We start from the raw sequence: 21,802 nt of genomic DNA on the forward strand, positions 1-21,802 counted from the left end.
TCTACTTTCCCCCCATCAATCTTCCACTGGAGAGTCTTAGAAAATGACAACCAAGAAGCACAAGCATGTCTGCATGAGTTATTTTGATGCTGTAATAATCCCAGGCAAGATGATCATCTATGAAATGTGTAAGATGTTCAGTTCTGATGTTGGAAAGAAATCTTAGGAGGACCTTGGTCCAGTTACCCAGTTGCTATGGTTTTCTCTTCTGGAACGATCCCTTCCATGAGAGGAACTTTAAGTGGGAACATTATTTCCTTGCATAGTCAAGTTTTGAGAAATCTACATCCAGTTCATATATTTTAAAAAAAATTATTTATTTTTCTTCCCTTCCCCTGCCCCCACCCTGCCTTTTTTTGCTGTCTGTGTCCATTCACTGTGTGATCTTCTGTATCTGTTTCTCCTTTTGTCTTCTCTTCTTGTCTTTCTCCTCTAGGATTCACCGGGATTTGATCCTGGGGACCTCTGATGTAGAGAGAAGTTCCCTGTCAATTGCACCACCTCAGTTCCTGGCCTCTGCTGTGCTTCACCTTGACTCTCCCCTTGTCTCTCTTCTGTTATGTCATCATCTTGCTGCGTGACTCACTTGCACAGGCACTGGCTCACCGCACGGGCACTTGGCTCGCTGGTTGGGCACTGGGTCACCACGCAGGCACGCTTTCTCTTTTTTTTCACCGGGGGGCCCCAGGGATCGAACCTGGGTCCTACCATATGGTAGGTGAAGGCCTTATCACTTGAACCACACCTGCTTCCCCAGTTCATATTCTTATATGGTTTAGATATGCATTTATTGATTGTATCTGTATAATATTTACATCTGCAGAGACACAAACATATGATATGGGCACTCTTTCTTTTTTCCTGGTCTCTCATACATTTTATGAGCAATTAGAGGCTGGCAAATGCCTGCTTCATTCCTTTTCCTCCTTTTTATTTTCTCAGTCCTTACCATCTAACTTTTCTTACATGTGGTCTTGTTTTTCAATTGCCATTCACTCACTTGAAAAAGAATGTGTGACTTAAATCATGATTGTTTTGTTCTTCTTTTTATTCTTTTTATTAATTGGTGGAAATTTTCGTCTGCAAATTCAGTAGAGAATGTCTTTTAATTGACATGAAAAGCAACTGAAAAAGATTAGGGACTTCATGAAATGAAAAAAATTACTGCTGGAGGACTTAATTATAGAATTTTATTAGTCTAACAAATCGAATTATTTAAAAATAGAAAATCAACTTATTAATTAGCAAATATTAATTTAGGGAAGTAATGGTTGGAAAAAATGTTCATGTATTGTATTAATGTATTGACAAACTATTCTTCTACACTTAGGCCTCCCTAGACTTTTCTTAGATTTTAACTATAACAGGGAATTTATGGACTCTTTATGTTTCCTTTGTATTATTTTCTTGGCTAATAAACAATTTAGACTCATGTTCAAGCATATAGTTTATTAATTTGGAGTCCTTAACTTTCCACTAGGAGCACCCATGTGCACCTCTTTCATTATTAACATCATTAATTTTTGTTTTTCTTTTGTGAACACCTTCCCATATATCCCCCCATCAATGACACCTTGTACCAGTGATCCTTCCCTGACACTGTTGTGACCCTTCTGTGATATAAAACCTCTCCGAGAATGAAGACAACAAAATAACCAAATAAAATTAATAAGAAAATGAAGTAATAATTAAAAAAATAGCCAGTAAAATACAAAGCAAATTTAAAAAATTGAAATAAAAATTTTTTAGACATTGTGCCTTTCATCACCACAAGATCTGTTGTCTTGTATGTACAGTGACATTTTCTTCCATATATTTCCCCAGTGTCTTATTTTTTTCATTTTATATTCAAAGAAGCTTTAGGATACAGGAAAATCACATAGATAATATAGAGGATTTACATATACCCAGTACCCTTCCCCTCGTCCCCTCTCCCCTATTAATAACATTTTACATGCGGATGGTATATTTGTTATAATTGATGTACAAATGTTGAAGCTGTTCTACTAATCATAATATCATTAGTTTTAATTTAAGCTCATGTAATTTTCCTAAGTGATAAATTTGAATGGTGATGTTTTGCATTTTAAAAATGTGTATTGGCGGCCGACTTGGCCCAGTGGTTAGGGCGTCCGTCTACCACATGGGAGGTCCACGGTTCAAACCCCGGGCCTCCTTGACCCGTGTGGAGCTGGCCCACACACAGTGGTGACGTGCACAAGAGTGCCGTGCCACGCAGGGGTGTCCCCGCGTAGGGAAGCCCCATGCGCAAGGAGTGTGCCCCGTAAGGAGAGCTGCCCAGCGTGAAAGAAAGTGCAGCCTGCCCAGGAATGGCACCGCACACACAGGGAGCTGACACAAGATGACGCAACAACAAGAAACACAGATTCCTGTGCAGCTGACAACAGAAGCAGACAAAGAAGACACAGCAAATAGACACAGAGAACAGACAATCGGGCTGGGGGGTGGGGGAAGGGGAGAGAAATAAATAAATAAATCTTTAAAAAAAAGTGTGTATTGATGGTTAATATTACCCTAAATATTTATTCTTTGTACTTTGTGTTAATGGGAATTAATTGTACATATCCTCTGATGATTTGCTCTTAATAATAAATCCTGAATATATACCTTATTGACCTATAAGAACTACACAGATATATTTGGTAGTTCAGACTTACTCTCTCATCTTAAACACGGTTTTTCTAATGTGTTACTTTGAGAAAATCTGAGTCTAATGATTTCTTTGGTTGGTATTCCTTTTGTATTCTAAGAGAATAGCCTGTGCAGTTTGTTTGAGAGGAGAGTAAGTTGTCTTCCTGGATACTTTTCAGCTTATTTTCTTACCTGTTGCAGTAAATTTATATCATTTGAGTCCTTTGCCCAAAATTAGACCATTTACTTCCCCCCTCCTTGTGATGCTCTTATTAACTGAGTCTCTTTGCTTATGTTTATGAATATCTCATTGGATTGAGGGTTTTATTAATCTGACAATATTTATCTTGATATATACAATTATTTTGTATCATTTTATATTTTCCTAACATCATTACAGTGAGGAAATATTGAGAAATATGATTATTGAAGTGTTTTACAGTCAAAACTAATAATGGCAATAGTAATTAAAAGTAGCTTACATGCATAAAACAATGAAAATTGAATTCAGAATTTGAAAATTCTCTAATTAAAAAAAAGTGAAAATGAAAGTAACCTAGAGTGGAGACATGGAAATGGAACTTAAGTTTGTGTCTCTCATCTCTTCCTGTAGTAAAAGAGAAATAAATGAAGGCTAAGTTCTTAAATATACTTGTATCCTAAATGATGACAACAGCTTGCTGCAACTAATTGATTACCACTGGCCCAGGAATTGTTCTAGTGATTTAACTGTTTCAATCCCCATAGAAGTCTGATTGAGGTGGCTATTATTATCTCCATTTCATCCGTGGAAGAAGTGGGCAGAGACTATCCAGGATCAGAAGCGTCTGCAATGATGGAGGCTGGATTTGTACCCAAAGCACCAAATCCCCAGAGACCACACCGCACAGGTCCTCTACGCATCGTGTTATTCTGTGATTTTAAATTTCCGTGTTGGCTGTTCTAGCACTATGATCTAAGACAGTGAACACTGTTTAGACCTCAGACTTTCCTTGACTTTCTCAGATGTTGTCATTATCTTTTTATCTTCTGTCAACCTGTCTTTAATATTCTTTGAAGCAGAGAAAGTTATTAATTTATTTGCAGTCACCAGTCAAATAAAGGTAATCTGGTATTGGAAACCCTGTTTGTTTAACTTTGTATTTTTATCCTTCATAAGTTTGGTAGACGTGAGAGAAGAAGATGTTATTCTTCCAGTTAAAAAATTATTCAGTAAATATCTCTCAAGTGTTCTAGGCATCAAACAAGGTGTCTCTGTCCTCTAAGCACTGAACAGTCTAGTAATTGCACTGATGTTGGAAGACATCCCTGGGGACACTACAGGATACTGAGGAGGAAGTGCCTGTCTCTTATTTTCTTTCCATCTCAGACTCTCTAAGGAGTTAAACCTTTTAGGAAATGTGGGCTCTTCCTTTATGGAAGGACAGTCTGCTGGAAAGGAAAGATCTGTCTTGATGGGGTCAGCCTGGTACACTAGAAAGAGCATGGACAGATAAATTAAAGACCTACCAGGGGAGTGGAGGAAAAGGAGAGAATATCTTCATGATCTTGAGTGTGGGAAAGGACTTCTTTGAACCTCAAAAAACCATCATAACATGAAAAACTGCCATATTTGATCACATCTAAATGAAGTATTTCTGATCAGCTAAGAACATCATAGACAGAGTTAAGGGCTACTTAACAGATTTGGAGAAGATATTTTCAAAGTCTAAAAGTCATAAATAATAATATTAGAATGTAGGAGGGATATTATAAAGCAACAAATAAGAGATAGAAAACCAATTTCATAAAAAACTAACAGCATGTGAATAGGCAACGAGTGGCTAATTATTATATAAAGAAGGATACGAGGGGAGTGGATGTGACTCAAGGGGCGGAGTGCCTGCTTTCCATATGGGAGGTCCTGGGTTCAGTTCCCAGTGCCCCCTGACAATAAAAAACAAACAACAAGCAAACAAGTGAAAAGAAACAACAACAACCCAGGGAAGCTGGTATGGCTCAGTGGGTGAGCACCAGCTTCCCACATACGAGGTCGTGGGTTCAGTCCCCGGCCCCAGTACCTCAAAAAAAATAAGCATATGAACACCTTAAAGACTTGAACTCCTGAAGCACCTTAAAGCTTTTAAAGTGATAGATGTGTATTTAAATCTTAGCTGTATGACTTTAGGCTTGTCTTTTGACTTCTGTAAGCCTCAGTTTTCTCACCTGTATAATCTGCCAACTAATATGTATCTCGAAGAATTCTGGTGATTTAAAAAATTATATTTACCTAAATTGCTGGCATGTAGAAAGTGATCAGAATTATTTCCTTTCCCTTCTCTCCTCCCCCACCTTTTTATTCCTATGCATACTGTTTTGTCTCTGTTCCCAGGGTTCACATATTTAAGGTTCATTTCTGGACTGAAATTAAAAACAGGCCTTGTGGTAATACCTTGCAGGGATTGGGCAGTGTTCTCCAGGAGGCTGTGTGTGTTCCAAATCAGCAGCCACTCTATGGTGCTGTTTCTTCCACAGCCAGGATTTATGGGTCCAGGAATCAAGGGGTGGAAATGGGAGTGGCACCACTCACTATTACCCTTAGTGATCCTCTAGGAAAACATCTACTCCCTGTTTCTGCAGCCGTAAGCTCTGCTGGTCTACAGGTCTTAGTTCCAAAAGGAGAAGTGCTTCCACAGGAACACAACGATTCCACTGAACTGGAAGTTAAGACCGCCAGCTGGCCACTCTGGGCTCCTCGTGCCTCTGAATCAACAGGCAATGAGGGGAATTACTGTACTGGCTGGGGTGATTGAGCCTGACTATCAAGGGGAAATAGGACTGCATTTACATAACGGGGGTAAAGAAGAGTTTGCCTGGAATACAGGAGATCCCCTAGGGTGTCTCTTAGTACTACCATGGCCTGTGATTAAAGTCAATGGAAAACTGCAACAGCCCTATCCAGGCAGGACTAACAACGGCCCAGAATCTTCAGGAATGATAGTTTGGGTCACCCCCCCAGGCAAAGAACCATGGCCAGCTGAGGTGCTTGCGGAGGGTAAGGGGAACATGCACTGGGTAGTGGAAGAAGGTAGTGATAAATACAAACTTTGACCATGTGACCAGTTACAGAAACGAGGACCATAATGGTCATTAATATATCTTCCTTGTTTTGGGTATGTTTATATAGGTACATAAATTGGTATCTTTGTTTTCTTCCCTACCCTTTCCCCTTATCTTATGGCGTAAGTTGTATTAGTTTCATGTCGTAGTATTTAAGGATGTCAGGTTTAAGAGTGACTATTACCCAAGGACTTGCACCCTATTCTGGAGGATTTAGTGTGTTTCTGGTTGTACGCAGGACAGCTGAGTATTGTTAGGTGGAAAAAATATACATATATAGGTATGTTATTGTTTTTATTTAGAGACTAAGTGTGGTCTAAGGTGTGTATGGCTGCCAAGTTGACAAAGGGTGGACTGTGATGGTTAGGCTAATGTGTCAACTTGGCCAGGTAATGATACCCAGTTTTTGGTCAAGCAAGCACTGGGCTAATTGTAATTCAAGGGCATTTCATGGTCTTTAATCATCAATGAGTTCATTGCATAGATGGCTGGTTACATTTACAATCAACTGAGGAGATTGCCCTCAGCAATGAGTGTGGACTCATCCAATCAGTTGAAAGCCTTTAGATTCAAGGGCACTAATGACTCTGTTTTCAATAATCAAGAGACCACTGACAGGCCATGGCCTGAGTTGGCAATAGAGCAACGCAAAATATCACCACTGGATATGACTACTTCCGTACTTATAAAAGGCCCATGAATATTAAGTTTCCCAGTACCATTTGTTGAAGAGATAATTTTTCCCCCCCTATGAATGTACTTTATACCCTTCTCAAAAAATCAGTTGGGCATAGATGTAAGGGTTTATTTCTGGACTCTCAATTCTATTCTATTGGTCTGTCTGTCTGTCCTTTTGCCAGTACCACACTGTTTTGATTACTGTAGCTTTGAATTAATACTAAGCTTTGAAATCAGGCATTGTGAATCCTTCACCTTTATTCTTTTTCAAGATTGTTTTGGCTATTTTGGGCCCCTTACAATTCCATATGAATTTGAGGGTTGTCTTTTCTATTTCTGTAGAAAAGGCTACTGAAATTTTGGTAGAGATTATATTGATATTACAGATTTCTTTGGATAGTATTGATATCTTCAAGATATTAAGCCTTCCAATCCAGAACACAGAATATCTTTCCATTTATATAGGTCTTCTTTAACTTCTGTCACTAATATTTTGTAATTTTCAGTGTACAAATATTTTCCTTCCTTGGTTAGATTTATTCCTAGGTAATTTATTCTTTTAGGCGCCATTATAATTCAATTTCTTTATTGATTTCCTTTTTGGATCATTCATTGCTGGTGTATAAAAACACTTGATTTTTTGATCTTGTACCCTGCAACTTTGCTGAATTTATTTACTGCTCTAGTAGCTTTCTTGTGGATTACATGGGATTTTCTATATATAGGAACATGTTGTCTGCAAATACAGATAGTTTTACATCTTCCTTTATAATTCTGATTCTTTTTCTCTGTCTTGACGAAATGCTCTGGCTATAACTTCCAGTACAGTGTTGAATAACAGTGGTAACAGTGGACATCCTTCTTTTGTTCCTGATCCTAGGAAGAAAGCTTTCAGTCTTTCATTATTGAGTAGGATGTTAATGGTGAGTTTTCATATATCCTCCCTATCATGTTGAGGAAGCTCCCTTCTATATCTGTTTTTATTTTAAAATCATGAAATGGTATTGAATTTTGTTGAATGCCTTTTCTGCCTCAAATGGAATAATCATGTTTTCTTTTCCTTTATTCTATTAATGTGATGGATTTTACATTGATTAATTTTCTTTGTTGAACCACGCTTACCTTCCTGACATAAATCCCACTTAGTCATTGTATATAATTCTTTTAACATGCTGTTGGATTCGGTTTGCTAATAGTTTGGAGTTTTGCACCTATATTCTTAAGGGAAATTGGCCTGTAATTTTCTTATCTTTTGATGTCTTTATCTGGCTTTGGTATCAGGGTAATGCAGACTGTGGTAGGTTGAACTGTGTACCCCAGAAAAAAAACAAGTTCTTTTTTTTAAATGAGATTTATTTTTATTTTATTTATTTCTTTCCCCTTCTCTCCCATCCCCTGGTCGTCTGTTCTCTGTGTCTATTCGCTGTGTGCTCTTCCTTGTCTGCTTCTGTTATCAGCGGCACGGGAATCTGTGTTTCTTTTGTTGCGTCATCTTGTTGTGTCAGCTCTCTGTGTGTGCGGCGCCATCCCTGGGCAGGCTGCACTTTCTTTGCGCTGGGTGGCTCTCCCTGTGGGGTGCACTCCTTGCACGTGGGGCTCCCCCACACGGGGAACACCCCTGGTGGCACGGCACTCCTTGCGCGCATCAGCACTGCGCATGGGCCAGATCCACACGGGTCAAGGAGGCCCGGGGTTTGAACCGCGGACCTCCCATGTGGTAGGCGGACGCCCTAACCACTGGGCCAAGTCCGCTTCCCACCAAGTTCTTAATCTTAATCCACTCCTGTGGTGGTGAACCCATGGTAAATAGGACGTTTTGAAGATGTTATTTTCGGTTAAGGTGTGGCCCAGCTGAATGAGGTTAGCCTTCCTCCTGTGCCTGGGGCAGGGATGAGGCCGCCAACACAGAGCTGCAGGGTCCTATGACCTTGCAGGGCATGGTGTGCTTTGGCCGACCTTATTCCCCCAGTTACCCTCTGCACATGGATGATAGGGAGTCTGGTCAGGGTCGTGGCCCCTCAGAGAGTGTCGGCTTCTTTTTGGAGCCATACATAGTTCCCTGTGGCTTCAGAGGCCGTGCACCTCACCTGCTGGCCTGCAGCTCTGTGCTGTGCTCCTCACCCCCGCCTCCAGGAACAGGATTAAAGCGCAGCCTCGTTCAGCTAAGGCGGGGCCAGCCGAGTCGTTCCATCCTTTTCCTGAAACTCCCCCCTTGTTCATACATCCTTTTCCTGATTTCCTTAGTTCTTTGCCCATGATTTCCTTTAGCTCTTTGAGCATATTTAAGAGTGTTGTTTTAAAATTTTTGTCTTATAAGTCCCACGTCTGAGTTTTCTCAGGGACAGTTTTTGTCAATTTATTTTTTTCCTTTGAGTGGGCCATACATTCCTTTTTTCATTGTATGCCTGGTGATTTTTGTTGAAAACTGTACATTGGAATTATATAATATGGTGTATTAGTCAGCCAAAGGGGTGCTGATGCAAAGTACCAGAAATCTGTTGGCTTTTATAAAGGGGGTAGAAGCTTACAGTTACCAGGCCATAAAATGTAAGTTACTTCCCTCACCAAAGTCTGTTGCCACATGTTGGAGCAAGATGGCTGTTGATGTCTGCAGGGGTTCAGGCTTCCTGGGTTCCTCTCCTCCCAGGGCTTGCTTCTTTCTGGGCTCAGTCACTTTGCTCTTTCTATAAGGCCAGCTGTAGATTATCAGGTGATTGGCTTCTCTCTCTCCCAGGGCCTCTGCTGTATCTGCTTCTCTGTGTGTTTACTTCCTGGGCTCCAGCTCAAAAACTCCAATCTCCCTTCTCTGCTGCGCAGTTTCTCTGTGAGTTCCCACCCACCAAGGGGGCAGATACTCAACATCCTACTGATGTGGCCAGTCAAAGCCTTAATCATTATTTAATCAAGTAAAAATGAAACATCTGTATCCAATATAATCTAATATGCCCAGAGGAACAAACCAGTTTACAAGCATAATCCAGTATCTACTTTTGGAATTCATAAACAGTGTCAAACCACTACATGTGGTAACTCTAGAAATAAGATTCTGCCTCTTGCCCAGTGCTTGCTGTTTTTTGATTGTTGACAGCTGTAGTCATCCATTTGTTTGATGATCTTTCCAAACTTTTTTTTGCAAAGACTATATTCCTTATTATGTGTGAACACTGAAATCTCTGTTCCTTTAGCTTGTGTTCAGTTAATGTTTTTACAGGGATTTTGATAATGTCAGGAGCTAAAAAACCCAACAAAACAAAACAAAAGCTAAACAAACACATCTAGCCTTTGCTGTTTGGTTCTGTGGTAGGGCATGTCTTTAACACATAGCCAAGCTTGCACCAAGTCTAGAGATCAGAGCTTCTCAGGTGTGTCTTCTCTGAGCACGTGTTTTGCCAGGGACACATGTGTTGCTTTCTAATTTCTACAGTATATACTGATACTTTTTTTTTTCCCCTGATACTTTTGAATGCCCTGATATTCCAAAGAAACTCTTCTCAGCTTTTCTTCCAAGGATTTAGGTGGATTGCTCCTTTGGGCATATTAAATTGTATTGGGTTCAGAAGTTTCACTTTTACTTGAATAAAGATTATGTCTCAACCATAATCTTTATCTACATGTGGCTTCAGGTTGTTCTCTATCTTTACAGTGTTTTTGAGCAATGCCTGCTACTTTTCTGCCCTGAGAGAGTCCCACATTAGATAAAACAGAGACATGCACTTTGTGACTGTCCTTCAGATGGCCCAGACAGGTTAGAACAGATAAAGACAATACTTTCTGAATAAGGTCTGCTCTGCTTCCTCCCCAATCAGGGACCATGGCCCCAGACTAGGAATGCAGGTTGTCATCTTCAAGAGTGATGCAGAGTCTAGGAAGGGATGGGACAAGGGCAATTAAAAATATCACAGAGCTTTCCTATTATTTTTTGTTGACTTTTCTTCATTCGACATTATTTTGATTGCTGTAAACCTTGGACTGATAATCGGAATTATGATAAAGTTGGTTCTGAAAGTATTTGCTCCTTTTTCTATGTTTCTGTGCAGGGCTGGGAGCTTGGAGCTTCCTTCTTTGCCATTTTGGTAATGTTATTCTCTGTTTTGTTTTTATTAACTGCCAATTTGCTAAGTCTTCAGGGAAGTGGCTTATAATTTAAATATGGCAAACCAAAAATTGCAGACTACTTACTAAGCTTGAAAATAAGAACTTCATATATGTCTGATGGAGACAACACAAAACAAGTTAATCTGCTTCTTATTAGTAAAATCTGATTTTTTGAAAAGTAAAGGCTGCATTAAGCCTAATAGTCCAAGACTACGGTTAAAAAATACAAACCGTAAACTGCTGTTAAGAATGAAGAACCTAAAAAATGGTAGATTCCTTCCTCACATGTTACACCAAAATGAATTCCAGATATATTAAAGATTTAAATGTAAAAAGCCATAAAAATATTAGAAGAAATGTAAGCATATATTCATATCATCTTGGAGTTGAGAGACACTCTCATAAAAAAGATTGATTGTTAAAAACTACAAAAGTTTCAATATTAAAAAGCCATTATTTGCTGAGTGGTAGGCTCAAGGGTTTTCATTTTATTATTGTACTTAATAACATGTTATATAAATTATTTTGTATGATCAAACATTATGTAATCTGAAACTTTAAAAAGTCACTAGAAAGTTTCCTTTTTAAAAAATTTTTTGTCTTTATTTATTTTTTTAATATTACATTAAAAAAATATGAGGTCCCCATATATCCCCCAAGTTTCCTTATTTAAACAAGAAACTGTGATAGCAAAAGGCCAGTATCCTTAATCAATATAAAAAGTTTTTACAACTTAATTAAAAATCAGTGTAACATATGAACACACAGGTCACAAAAGAAGAAGTACAGGTGGCAAAAAATATTGGAAAAAATCTTCTAACTAGTAAACAAGCAAACAAGAAACTAAAATGGTTCCATTTTCACCTTTCAAACTGACAGAGCTTTTAAAATGTGTTCGTGCCTGGTGTTGGTCAAGGTACAGGACAAGAGACACTCTCGGCCACAATGGGTAGGAGTGTGGATTGGCTCAACAGTTTTACTTATCTGTATATTATGATCTTCTACAAGAAGTAAATGTGTCAGTGTAGAATTTAAGGAGCTAACCAGCCTATCAGTGGGCTCCGTTTCTAAAGCCGGGAAGGATCTGCCTGCACCCCATCATCTGGTCGAGAATGGTCCACAGTGCCCAAGCTCCCTGGGGTCTAGACTGTGTTGTCACTAAAGTGAGTGAATTACCCTGGGGCCCCTGGATGAAAAGTGACAGGACAGTCAGGGCTACCCCTCCTGAGTCCACCCTAAGTCTACAATCAATACAGAACTAAATCCATGGTAGCTAAGCAGGTAAAGACTGCCTCATCTCTACAGAGCTTGAGAGCCATTCATTTAATCATCTCGTCTTGATTTGCCCTTGAAAAAATGGGCAGGTATATCAAGAATAAGCAAAGTATTAAATATCAAATGTATGTTCTATTAATTCCCTTTCCATCTCCACATCCCAGCGAAGGGTCAAAGACACAGTTTGGCTAACAGGTGTATTAGGAAAGAAAGAAAGAGAAAGCAAACTTCAAAAATTACCCTTATCTCAAATTTCTCTTGATTTTTTGGTATTTTTTAATAAGTATTTCTATCTTTTAACATCAAGGTTAGGATGATTAAGCCTCTGGTAGAAGAAATGACAGATATGCATTAGAGAAAAGGGTTAGCCGTTGAGAAGACACACATGATGAAAAAAGTATGGGACTTCCAAATAAAAATGGTGGGTGGAGTACATGTACCTACTATCTGAAACTCCGCTAAAACAACAATAAAGGGAATTTTATTATTATTTTTTAAAGCAAGAGGTTACAAGTAAAAAGAGAACAGGAGAGAAGACAATAGCAGTAAAACTTTGGAAGAGTGGCTTCTAGCAGACAGCAAAGCAGTGGGGAGAGCCAAAAAGCAACCTGAGTTTCACTGCAAAACCACCACCACCCTCAAAAAAGGCTCAGGATTTGGCAGCAGTATCAGATACCATTTTGGAGGATATATTTTTGGTAGTGGAATTGCCAGATCAAGAATATGCATATTTCCAAGTGTAAAGATAATACCAAAATGATTTAAAAAGTGGTCTTGTAACTTGGTTATATTGGGCAATACCTTCTTTGATTTTTTTTTGAGATTGGTTCTTTTCTTTTGCACTGCTGTAGCTCCACTGTGTTCTAAAACTCAGCAAATTTTAGAATCTTACTCTCCTTTTCTAGACTATTCTGTGCCATCTTCCCCAGAGTAAATAAACATTAAAAACTGTATATTTGCAAAAAAAACCTTTTTTTTCTGTTTCTCCGGGTAACGGTCTGGAGGCCTATCTGCTTCAGAGTTCTTACAGTGCTCTCTATTGGCAAGGGCACTGAAAGGAGAAGTGAGGAACATATGAGAAATAAAACCTTTTAATTTAGAATTTTAAATATAGGGCAAGGGGGTGCAAGTAGTCTGCTCATGGTCTAGTTTGAGTCACTTGAAGTGTGGCCCTTAGACAGAATAGAATTAGTATATCTCATTCTCCCCATAGGCTGAATGGAGGAGATGGCGCTGAGAGGAAACCGGAGGACATTTAGTTTATATGACTTCGTGAATGTTTCTTTGTTCCTGTCAGGCTTGGAACCAAAATTGCCTGGTTTCTTCACGTATATGTCCATCATCACTTTGTCATTTCATTTTCCCACCTCATCTCTTTTTTTTTTATCTTTTAGGGTTTCTATTTCCTTTTTTAATCTCATTCCTATCTGATTATATTCTATTGACTTAGATAACTTTTATTCACTTTAATTGTCCAGCCTCCCAGCTCAATTTTTGGTTCCTGTGTATAGATTCAAAAGACTCTATAGGGTATGAAAAAAAATTTATTCTTTTCTTTCCTTGTATTTTTCTATTTATCTTTCTCAGCTTCAACTCATTTTTTATCCCCTGTAAGAACATCCTTCTTTGTTACTGGTAAGTCAGTCGACCTGATTGGTATTCACTTTACTATAAATCATCTGGGTTTCATTTCAAGATGATTTTTAACAACAGCAAAATTCTTAGCTTTTCCTCCACTGAAAAAATAACAACTATAAAATTTAATAATAGCCCTGGGTACACAGCAATAGATTTTAGCAGTAGAATTATGAATAAGATAATGTACTTACCAGGGATTGGTGAAGTTCTTGCTAAAATAAAAACACAAGCAATTACTTTATGTTTTAACTATTAAATGTACAACTTACTTTCTTGGGGGAGTCTTATAAAATGACACTCAAGAAGCACAAACATTTCCCCATCAGTTAATTTGCTGCTGTGATCTCTAGCACAGTGTCCATTATGAGGTCTGTAAGGTACAAGTTTCAGGCCTGGAAAGAGCCTGTAAGTTCTTAGGTTCTTGGCTGAGAGGACCACAGGCTAGTCACCCCCTTGCTGTTTGTACCCCTCTACGAAGTCCCTGCAAGGTAAGAAACTTTGGTTTGGGACTCGTCATTAAAGAGGAGCTCATTCCTTTGTATATCCCTTATTTTTTCCCAACATTTGAATAACTCGGGCTTAAATAGTTTTATGCATTTTGTAAGTGAGTTTATTCTTTTTATAAATTAATTAGTTATTTTCCATCAGCCTCTCATGTGCTTTGAGAACTTGCAGAGACTGTCAAAAACTTTATTTCTTTCTTTTTACTTCTTCAGTTTTTTCCATTTCCCACTCTCTCTAGTAATCTTTTTCAGTTATCCTCCATTATTTGATTAAGAATTTATGACTAATCCTAGAGTCTTTTGTACATTTTTTTTTCTAATTATTTTTTGTTCAGTTGATTTTTCTGGTTAAAAATTTCATCAAGGGCTGCTTTTTAATTGGCTTAGGGAGTAGTTAAAAATATCAGGTCGGGACGCGGACTTGGCCCAGTGGTTAGGGCGTCCGTCTACCACATGGGAGGTCCGCGATTCAAACCCCTGGCCTCCTTGACCCGTGTGGAGCTGGCCCACATGGGAGTGGGGGAAGGGGAGAGAAATAAAATCTTAAAAAAAAAATCAAGTCTACAGAAACGCTTAAAAACCTGAAGAATAAATTCAGACTATTATTTAAGTTAGAAGATAGAAAAATTGAGAAAAAATAACATACCAAGTGGTTCAGCAAATCCTAATTTAGAGAAAAAGCAGTTGTTCTAATTATATAATGTAACATAATATTGTTTAGTACTCAATTCTACCACAGTTAGGCATTTGGATTCTTTTCTAGATTTTAGTCATGATATTTACTTGGTTCTAAATATATTCTCAGAAATTATTTTTGTTTTTCTTTTATATTCTCAGCAATGCTCAATTTGGTGGTATGGGTTAAAGCACATAAAACAACTATTGTCACTTACCTGAAAATCTAGAAACATACATGGAAATCTTTTTTTACTACAGTATCATTGATTTTATTTATGCTTATGTAATACAAAGAAATATGTAAGTATGTTAATGTGGGAAAGGATGGGAGGGGACATATGAGAATCCCTTATATTTTTTATGTAAAACATATATAATCTAAAGCTTCTTTAAAAATAAAAAAATTAATTATAATAAAAGAAATATTTAAGTAGTTACAATTTTAATTTATTGAACAGTTATTGAGGCTCAGTATGTCATCAAATGTTTGCTGTTTGGGTTTTCTATTGTGTGCATTAACTGTACATGTTATTCAACCATTTGTTGATAAGAAGCTTGTTGACCTATAAAACTGATGCAAACATTTTTGGCAGGTCAAATTTGCACTAGATGTTGTAAGAGAAGATATGGATGGTTGGAGTTGGAGCTATCCGACTCTGGTGGAAGAGCAAAGCAAATGGTTTTCCTGGAGCTTTTCTTCTTACAATAGGTTTATATCATTTTGGGGTCTGCCAAGAAGACAGACCACTTAATTTCCCTTTTCCTTGTTACAATCTTATTAACTTTGCTCTTTCCTATGCTTATGTGTATCAGATTGGGATTTAGCATTAAATACTGATTTGATAATGATAGTATTTCTCATAATGAATATTATCCATTAATAGTTTCTTAATCTTTCACCATATCATCAATTATCTATCTATATCATAAAGAGAAAGTATAGCGAAATGTTGGCATTGACATTTTACACTGCTGACACTGTAGTAACACTAGGGAACTAAATTAGCTTACATTCTATAGAATTTAGCATTTGAAAAGGAACTTACGGATGGATGGTGTAGGTCCTTTAAAGAAGAGAAAAATAGAGACATGAGTAATGTGTGGTATATGAAAATATATCAGATAAAGAAGTTTCTCTAGGTTTGTGAATTATGACAAAAATGTTACTCATGCACTTTTCAGAGGGCGCCTCCAAAAAGAAATGTCGAGGGTATTGCAAGACGGATGAGACTGTTTAGCAAAAGATGATTTTAAGAGCTGGTCAATCCTGGGGATTTTAGTGTTCTGTCTGAAGGAACTCTTGCTGAGGGAGACTATTCTTTCGTGCAAGATTTCTTTCTTTTAGGAAAATTTTTGAGTATTTAAAACTTTACCTATCACCCTTTACTTTTCTTGCAAAACTGGACTCTTTGGTAGAAATTCCTTCTAGATTTTGGTTTGCAAAAGATTTTTATTTGTTTTGTGGTATTTTGTCTTATAAGAAGTGCATTTAAGCTTTCCTGAAAATTGTCAAATTTCTCTAAAAAGACTCACTATTATGAGGGGAACAGAGAAAGTAAGAGAATAACAGTGAGATTTGTAAGGTTGATTATGTGCATATCCAGACTCATCTACAAAAAGATCTTCACTTTGCAGACACTACTCACAGAAAAGTAACTTACTGGATATTTTTCCAACAGTTTCTGAAAAACAATCTGTTAGATTGTAAATGCTGACCCGCAACTCAAAATGTGCTCCGCTCCCCTCCCTGCTCCTTCCCCCCTCGCCAAGCCACAGAACACTCACTCCCCCAAGTGATCAAGTATGCTCAGAACAAAAGTTCCCAAAATGTTACCCCTACTCTGGGAACTGCAGACCGGGTACTCTTCCACCCCATATCCTCACGTCCCCCTCCAACCTGTCCAAATCCACCAGTTCAAATAGGTATCCCCAGCGCAGTCGAGGGGCTGAAGTCTTTCACCGCAGACCCCCACCTTGTCGGTGATCTAAGAAACTTTCCCTGCCTGAATTTTGGTCTGTTTCTGAGCCTCACTAAACTGGAAACCTAACACAAACAAAAATAATTAAGGGAGAGCGGTTTGATCTACTGTGTTAGGCCAACCTCAAGATACTTCTTTGTGTTGTTCCAGTATTTAGTTTTACCTACATCACTACTGTGACCTTTTAATATGGAAGTCCTAGTAGAAACAGGTATATGAACCATTCTTGTATTCACTTCCTCCTTTTTCTATCTTTTTAATGACATTTCGTGTACTGTGTACAAAGTTTAGATGTTGCTTTTATTATTTCCTTCTTTGCTTCCTTCCTTTAATTCTATGACTAATTTCTTTTTCCTGCTTCCAAATAATTTCATTTAAAACATTGGTTATTTTATTCTCTCCTAATATGAGAATTTTAATTTTGTTTTCAGTAACAGATCAGTTCTCCTGATAAAATATTTATTTTTAGTATGGATCAATGGAGTTCAATTATAAGATAATTACCAATAACTCTAATATTATTAGCTTTTTGATCTTCTGAAAATGAAAACTCCATGATAAAATTTTACGCAAACTATATTAACCCATGTATTCACACTTTCTTACTTTTGGGGAAAAAAAGAAATGTACTTTCTGGGGCCCATTTAACTTACATTCCTCACCTTTTATCATGGGTTAAAACATTTAAGAACTTAGCAAAATTCTCACCCTTTAAATGTCTTTCTCTTTATTTCATTTTTTTTACTTGACTTACCTATTTGTATGATTATCACTTTGATTTCAAGATTAAATTATGTTTGATATTAACAACTTCAAATAAATGAGGGCAGCATTTCTCTTAACTCCTATCATTCAGTAATTAGCGTGCTTTAATTCCAACGATGAACAGAACTTACGAATAGATGTTCCAGAACCTTTTAAGATACAAGGACAAAGCAAGAAAAGAAATAAATACAATTTGTCTAGGCCATGGATGGTATCAGAGATATTACAGTTTTCCTAGATTAAAATACAATTTTCATTTGTGCAGTTTTTGGAGGATGCCTCAGAATAAAGAAATTGAGTGTGAAAGCTTATTTTAACAGATGACCTAATTTTGCAGATTTTGGTGTCCTTTACTGGAGGACATCTGCTGAGACCTCTGCAGAAACAGGTACATTCCTTTAGCTGCCTTACAGTCTTGTCTATTGCAGGCAGAGGTACAAAAGCTTTTAGGAAAGTTTTAAGTTGATTAAAAATTTTAACTTTACTTTTTTCTACCCTTGCCCCCCTTTTCTTGATTTCTCAAACTAAACTCTCCTTGGTTATATAGATTCCAGTCTATAGTGAGGCAAGTTTTTACTTTTATTGTGTTTCCTTTAGTTAGCCAGAGTATTAAAACTCTTCTGTAAACTGTCACAATCTAAAAAGTTCTGATTAATAGGTAAGGAACCTAGATTGGGAAATAAGCATATTATGATTTACAAAAGGATATTATTATAATGGTCTTCATGCACTGTGTTTCCTAATATATACAAATTGAGAAACAGGAAAATAACTTACTGGTAGGTTTCATGGCGATTTCTAAAATGTAAAAACAAATAAGTGAGTGAGGTAGATTGCTATGAGACTAAGGGTCTCTCAATTTTACTTTTGAAGCTGAGCTTTAATAACTTTCATACCTAATTCCTTAGTGCCCCACTCCTGCTGGTATGGCCAAGTTTGGTTGTATGTATTTTTTTAAAACCCAAAATACATTAACTAATAGATTCATCACAAGGGCTCAACAGAGACTTAATTTAAAAAACAAAACAAAACAGAAGTGACGCCGCCCATTCAGAAGGAAAGGACAGGCCATCTCGGGAAAGAGTGGAAAGGCGGCACCGAGAGCGGCCGGGCGCGGCTCTCGCTGGAGCGTCCTGCAGGTCCGCGTTCCAGGCCGCGGCTTCCGGGGCTCGGCGGCGAGGTTAAAGCGCTGGCGACGCGGCTCCCCAGCAGGCCCTGGGTGGACAGGGGCGTGGTCCTGACGCCACGAGGCCGACCACGTGTGCTTCAGGGTGTCCGGGCGCTGTGACCCGGGTGTCCCCGCTGGGTGCTGGCGGCGCTCACCGAGGGCGCCGCTGGAGGGGCAGCCGCGGGGGACCTCCAGCCCCAGCTTGCGCCTCAGGTCTGCGCACGCTTCAGCCCGCGCCAGCCGCTCCGTGGGCGGTTCCCCCCTTGAAAAGGCTGTGATTCAGGGAAGGCCCCAATTCCCTCGTCGCCAGGCACCACGGGCCACCAGCTGGCGCCTCTCGCGCATGAGCTGCGGGCTGCGCCCCTGCAGGCCCGGCCCCTCGGGGCGCGGGGAGGCGGGGGGGGGGGGGGGGGGGGGGGGCGGCTGGTGCCCCCCGGGCTGCCACCGGCCAGCCTGGTCGCGGGACCGACGCTTGGGGACACGACTGCAACTGCCTGAATGTACTGTTTTTATGTTAATCATTTTAAAAATGTCTTACAAATTAACAAAAACCTTAGTATGGTAGGGAAAAGGGAAAAGGAAGAATGCAAACTTGGATAGTTGCAAAGCTGGACACCCTCAGAGCCAGTATTAGCAAAAGCAGCACAGACAGTCGACAGTTCATTGTGTTCCTGGAATTATTCAAGGGATAATTTGTATTCCTGACTAAACTTTGGTTCCCTCCAACACAGTCTCATCATTGCTTCCAAGTTATATTTCTAAAATGAAAATCTATCATGATACCCCTTACTCGTTCCTGAAAACTCGTAATTCTTTTGAGTATTTTCAGGAGAGCCTAAAACAGAGTTCATCTGGCCCTATTTTGCTCTACTCTGACTTGGAGCATTTATTATGCTGCTGCTTTTCATTTATTTGTCTCTCTTGCCTATTATATTATGAGCTCTGTAAGATGTATTTACCTATCTTTGAATCACCACCATTTGGTGTGAGCACAGATGTGACTTACAGGAAATACTTATTGGATGGATAAATGATTGGATCAAGACAGTTCCCATTTATACTATTTCTTTGGGACAATTAAGTAGGGTTATTCATTGGCAATGAGTTGAGGAGGAAGAGCTGTAGCTTCTGTTGTTCTGTCTGGAGCCACCACACTCTGGTGTTTTTGATAAAGTGGAGCTGCACCTGCAAGGGTTTTGGTAGGTGAAATTCTCCCTATTTTTTTTTTTAAGTTGAGTAATTGCTTTTATTTATTTTTTCTTCCCCGCCTCTGCCCCTGCCTTGCTGTTTTTGCTGTCTCTGTTCATTCACTGTGTGATCTTCTGTATCTATTTTTCTTTTTTTTTGTCTTCTCTTCTTGTCTTTCTCCTCTGGGATCTACTGGGATTTGGTCCTGAGGACCTCTGATGTGGAGAGAGATTCCCTGACAATTGCACCACCTCAGTTCCTGGTCTCTGCTGTGCTTCACCTTGACTCTCCCCTTTGTCTCTCTTTTGTTGTGTCATCATCTTGCTGCGTGACTCACTTGTGTGGGCACTGGCTCGCTGCGCAGGCACTCGGCTTGCTCCACGGGCACTGGCTTGCCACGTGGGCACTCGGCTTGCCATGCAGGCACCCACATGGGCACTCAGCGTGCTGCGCAAGCACTCGGCTCACAGCGTGGGTGCTCGGCTCACAGCGTGGGCACTGGCTTGCTCTCCTTCTTTTTCAGGGATTGACCCAGAGATCGAACCCAAGTCCTCCCATGTGGTAGGCAGAGGCCTTATCACTTGAGCCACATCCGCTTTTCCTCCCTATTCTTTCACTTCCTTCCACCTTGTTAGGTTTAGGAGAACCAATGAGGAATTTCAACATCAAATATTTGTAACCTTAATTTTGATTTCATATTTTCTTATTTATTCATTTATCTAACATTTTATGTTTTTACACACCATAGTGTAGCTCTTTATTTGATATGGACCTCAAAAATGACCAACTAATGTTCCTTTCGAATTCCAATTTAGTTTGTATTTACCCCAAAATCATTAATAATAGATTCTATGACATAAAGAGAGAGATCGAATAATACGGATATGGCTGGAAATGAAGAGTCTATTTCACATAGCTTATGCATCAATACCAAATAATTCAATAATTGTAGCTTTATGTAGGGTATCATATTACCTAAACATGGTAATTTTATCCTTTCCTTTCTAATTCTTATATCACTTTTTCTTTCATTTTACTGCACTAGTTTGAACTTCCATTCAAGAACCATAATTAGTAGCAGAGGTAGAGCGGAATCCATACTTGTTCCTCCTTTAAATAAGAAGGCTTCTAAAAGCCCAGCAATAACATTGTGTGCTATGAATATGTGTGGGACACATGTCTCTATTTTATTAATCTTTATCCTCATGAAAATTCTTGGAAATAAGTTCTGGGCTTCTTTTTGAGTCTTTCCCAAATTAGTTTTTAGAATGAATTTTTCTAATGTGTTATAAATCTGCTGAACGCCTTCTTTATTCTAGGAATTCATAGCATTTTTAATGCATTTGAATTTTCTGATGTCTAATGTGGTGTGACTTCTGGCTAAAAGTTTTTCCACATTCATTACCCTGATAAGGCCTCTCACCTGTATAGATTCTCACATGTAAAGCAAGAATTGGGAACTGACTAAAGGCTTTTCCACAATCATAATCATTAGGTTTCTCACCTGTTTGACTTATAACATGCATAGTAAGAGATGCACTTTGAGAAAATTCCCTCCCACATACCTTACATTCGTAAGGCTTACCACCTGCATGAATTCTCACCTGTGCAGTAAGTGGTGTGATTGGAGAAAAGGCTTTTCCACGTTCATCACATTCACGGGGTTTCTCTCCAGTATGACTACTGTAATGTGTAAGGAGCTACTGCCTCTGGTGAAGGCTGTGTCCCACTCCTGACATATGTAGGGTTACTCTCCACTGTGAAATTCCTCATGTTCAGTGAGATTTGATCTGCCACTGAAAGCCTTCCCACATTCCTTACATATTGAGGTTTTCTCTCCAGTATGTCTTCTCTGGTGTCTAATGAAGCTTGATTTTTGGATGAAAGCTTTCCCACATCCACCACATTTATAATGTTTCTCTCCAGTGTGTATTCTCTGAAGGGCAATGAGTTTTCCTTCTGGTTGAAGGCTTTTCTATATTCATAACATCTATAGGGCTTTTCTCCAGAGCGAATGCTCTGGTGTTTAATGAGGTATTGCTTTTGTCTGAAGGCTTTCCCACATTCCTTACATTCACGTTGTT

At 38.9% G+C, this 21,802-nt stretch overlaps 1 protein-coding gene across 1 annotated transcript in view; it reads right to left on the bottom strand.

Annotated features, from left to right (window-relative positions):
* Positions 1 to 21,802, bottom strand: part of LOC131280359 (sodium/potassium/calcium exchanger 1-like) — a 232,745-nt gene that overhangs the window by 11,537 nt on the left and 199,406 nt on the right. Inside the window, exons 22-26 of the mRNA XM_071218410.1 lie at positions 18,140 to 18,160; positions 17,494 to 17,511; positions 15,665 to 15,682; positions 14,587 to 14,604; positions 13,629 to 13,649 (exon numbers count right to left, since the gene is read on the bottom strand). Of these exons, the coding sequence (XP_071074511.1) occupies positions 13,629 to 13,649; positions 14,587 to 14,604; positions 15,665 to 15,682; positions 17,494 to 17,511; positions 18,140 to 18,152 (88 nt within the window). The 5' untranslated portion in view covers positions 18,153 to 18,160. The remainder of the gene's footprint in view (positions 1 to 13,628; positions 13,650 to 14,586; positions 14,605 to 15,664; positions 15,683 to 17,493; positions 17,512 to 18,139; positions 18,161 to 21,802) is intronic.

This window comes from Dasypus novemcinctus, chromosome 11 (assembly GCF_030445035.2).
Source record: "Dasypus novemcinctus isolate mDasNov1 chromosome 11, mDasNov1.1.hap2, whole genome shotgun sequence".
In the NCBI taxonomy this organism is placed as follows: domain Eukaryota; kingdom Metazoa; phylum Chordata; class Mammalia; order Cingulata; family Dasypodidae; genus Dasypus; species Dasypus novemcinctus.